This window comes from Trichosurus vulpecula (assembly GCF_011100635.1).
Source record: "Trichosurus vulpecula isolate mTriVul1 chromosome X unlocalized genomic scaffold, mTriVul1.pri SUPER_X_unloc_3, whole genome shotgun sequence".
In the NCBI taxonomy this organism is placed as follows: Eukaryota; Metazoa; Chordata; class Mammalia; order Diprotodontia; family Phalangeridae; genus Trichosurus; species Trichosurus vulpecula.
Genome location: NW_023494379.1, coordinates 3,082,728 through 3,085,049, shown reverse-complemented (window position 1 = coordinate 3,085,049; position 2,322 = coordinate 3,082,728). Strand labels below are relative to the sequence as shown.

The 2,322-nt window shown below is 49.2% G+C and overlaps 1 protein-coding gene across 1 annotated transcript; it reads right to left on the bottom strand.

Annotated features, from left to right (window-relative positions):
- Positions 1 to 1,229: 1,229 nt before the first annotated feature.
- On the bottom strand, positions 1,230 to 1,726 carry LOC118833205 (40S ribosomal protein S13-like). The gene has a single exon (XM_036740583.1). The coding sequence runs from the start codon at positions 1,699 to 1,701 to the stop codon at positions 1,246 to 1,248; it is 456 nt and encodes a 151-aa protein (XP_036596478.1). The 5' UTR covers positions 1,702 to 1,726; the 3' UTR covers positions 1,230 to 1,245.
- Positions 1,727 to 2,322: the final 596 nt, after the last annotated feature.

Here is a 2,322-nt window from a genome sequence, read left to right as displayed (position 1 = left end):
GAGAGGGCAGGTGAGGGAGGAATGAGTGAACCTTGCTCTCATCAGATTTGGCCTGAGGAGGGAATACCATACATACCCAATTGGGTATCTTACCCCACAGGAAAGAAGAGGGTGTAAGATAAAAAAAAAAGCAGGGGGATGATGGAGGGGAGGGCATATGGAGGTGGAGGTAATCCAAAACAAACACTTTGGAAAGGGGACAGGGTCAAGGGAGAAAATTCAATAAAGGGGGATGGGTTGGGAAGGAGCAAAATATAGTTAGTCTTTTACGACATGAGTATTGTGGAAAGGTTACACATAATGATACACATGTGGCCCATGTTGAATTGCTTGACTTCTTAGGGAGGGTGGGTGAGAAGGGAACTGGCGAGAGAATTTGTGACTCCAATTCTCTCCACTCTCCCTCTCCTTCTACCTCTTCCACAGTCCTTCCCTGACCAAAGGGAGACTTTCACGAATGACTCCTGAATTGTTAGCATAGAAACAGCAAGTTTCTCCCAGGGCGGCACACAGGCCCCCCTGTTTCAGAAAGAGAAAGTCCAGACCCCACCTGTTCTGGAGGACCATTTCAGCCAGGGAATCAACCTGCCACTCCAGCTGAGCAATGGATTTCTCAATGTGTGTGATATCCAGGTTGACTTGAGCACTCAATTCAAGATAACTGCTATCACTCCAAATGAGGGCTGCAGTGCCTACCGATGTTGAGCCAGCCAATCCCAATCCCACTAGCAAAGGGATGAAGATGGGCACAGCTTGCCGAGACCTCCTTGTATGTACTAGCTCAGAAGTGTGAGGAGAAGAACTTTCTACCCTCCAAGCCAGTCATAAGAGAGAACCTTGGTAGAACTGTGACCAAGACACAGAGGGGGTCCTCCTTTTTCAGCAGTATCAAGGCACGGGCACATCGGGTCAGGCCATCCTTGCAGGCCAACCAGGAACCAGGTGGGGCCATGAACCAGTAGGGATCAGATTCGGGATTAGTCATTTCTTTGGTTTTGGAGCAGAATCTATGGAGGGGATTCGAGGGAGATGTGGAGGAAGTGGTCAAGCAGGTGCCTGTTACCTGCAAGTCACCCAGTGTAAGCTTAGCCAGGTCCCAGGTGCATAGGTCAGCAGTAGAAGTTTCCCTAACAGTATCTTGTAAAGCAGAGCCCATAAAGAATGGGGGTTGGGGGTCTACACAGACCCAGCAATCTTTTTTTTTTTCAGTTAGACGTGACTTTATTTTAGTACACAAACCAAAACTTATGCAACCAGAGCAGAGGCTGTAGATGATTCATATTTCCAATTGGGTGGGAGCACTCTCTTGGTCTTGTAGTACCGAGCCAGCCGATGAATTCGGCTCTCGTTCAGAATCAGACGGAATTTAGAATCCTTATCCTTTCTGTTTCTCTCAAGATGCTTTCGAACAGCAACAGCTTTCTTGATCAAGTGATAAAGATCTTCAGGAAGATCAGGGGCAAGTCCCTTGGACATTAGAATTCTCAAAATTTTGTTGCCAGTTACAAAGCGTACTTGTGCCACGCCATGAGAATCCCTCAGGATCACACCGATCTGGGAGGGCGTCAGGCCCTTCTTGGCCAGCTTGTAGATCTGCTCCTTCACGTCGTCTGAGGTGAGCTTCAGCCACGTGGGCACGCTGCGGCAGTACGGCAGAGCAGACTGGGACAGGCCCTTCCTGGGAGCGTGCATGTGACCCATGATGGCGACGATATGGCAGCGAAAGAGCAGACCCAGCAATCTTGAGCCAGCTTATGATTTGTTATATTCTCAAGCCAATGGGTAGATTCTAGGAGAAGAAAAAGATTTAAGTTTCGAGCGGGCAAATGAATGGATGGCGTTTGCGGGACTGGGACAAGTGCTCTTGAGGTTACTGGTATCTCTGGGGGCTTCGGGACAGTCAGGGACACCTGGGGGCTGTGGGTGTTGATCTTTGAGGACTGATTCCAGAGGTCCTATAGGAGATAATGGGACAGGAAGGGGATGGTCCTTATCTCCACCGCTCACAGTGAGAGTCATCCTGTCTCCCAGTTCAGATTTCCCATTCCTGCCCCTATTCCAATTGAATTGGAAAAGGGCCAAGGTCCAGGAAACTTGCATTCCCCAGATAGGGTCCGAGGGGTTTTGAATAATGATATTGAGGTCAATTCCAATTGTTTGGATGCGGAACAGTGGATCTGGAACCCCCTTACTCCCTGCCTGTTCACAGAGGGATCCCTTAGGATTAGTTGAGACACAGGAACAAGTGCATGGGGCCGGGCACCCTGGATCAGTGCAGAGTAAAAAACCTTCAACTGCCGGGGATCCTTTCGATCTGGGAAA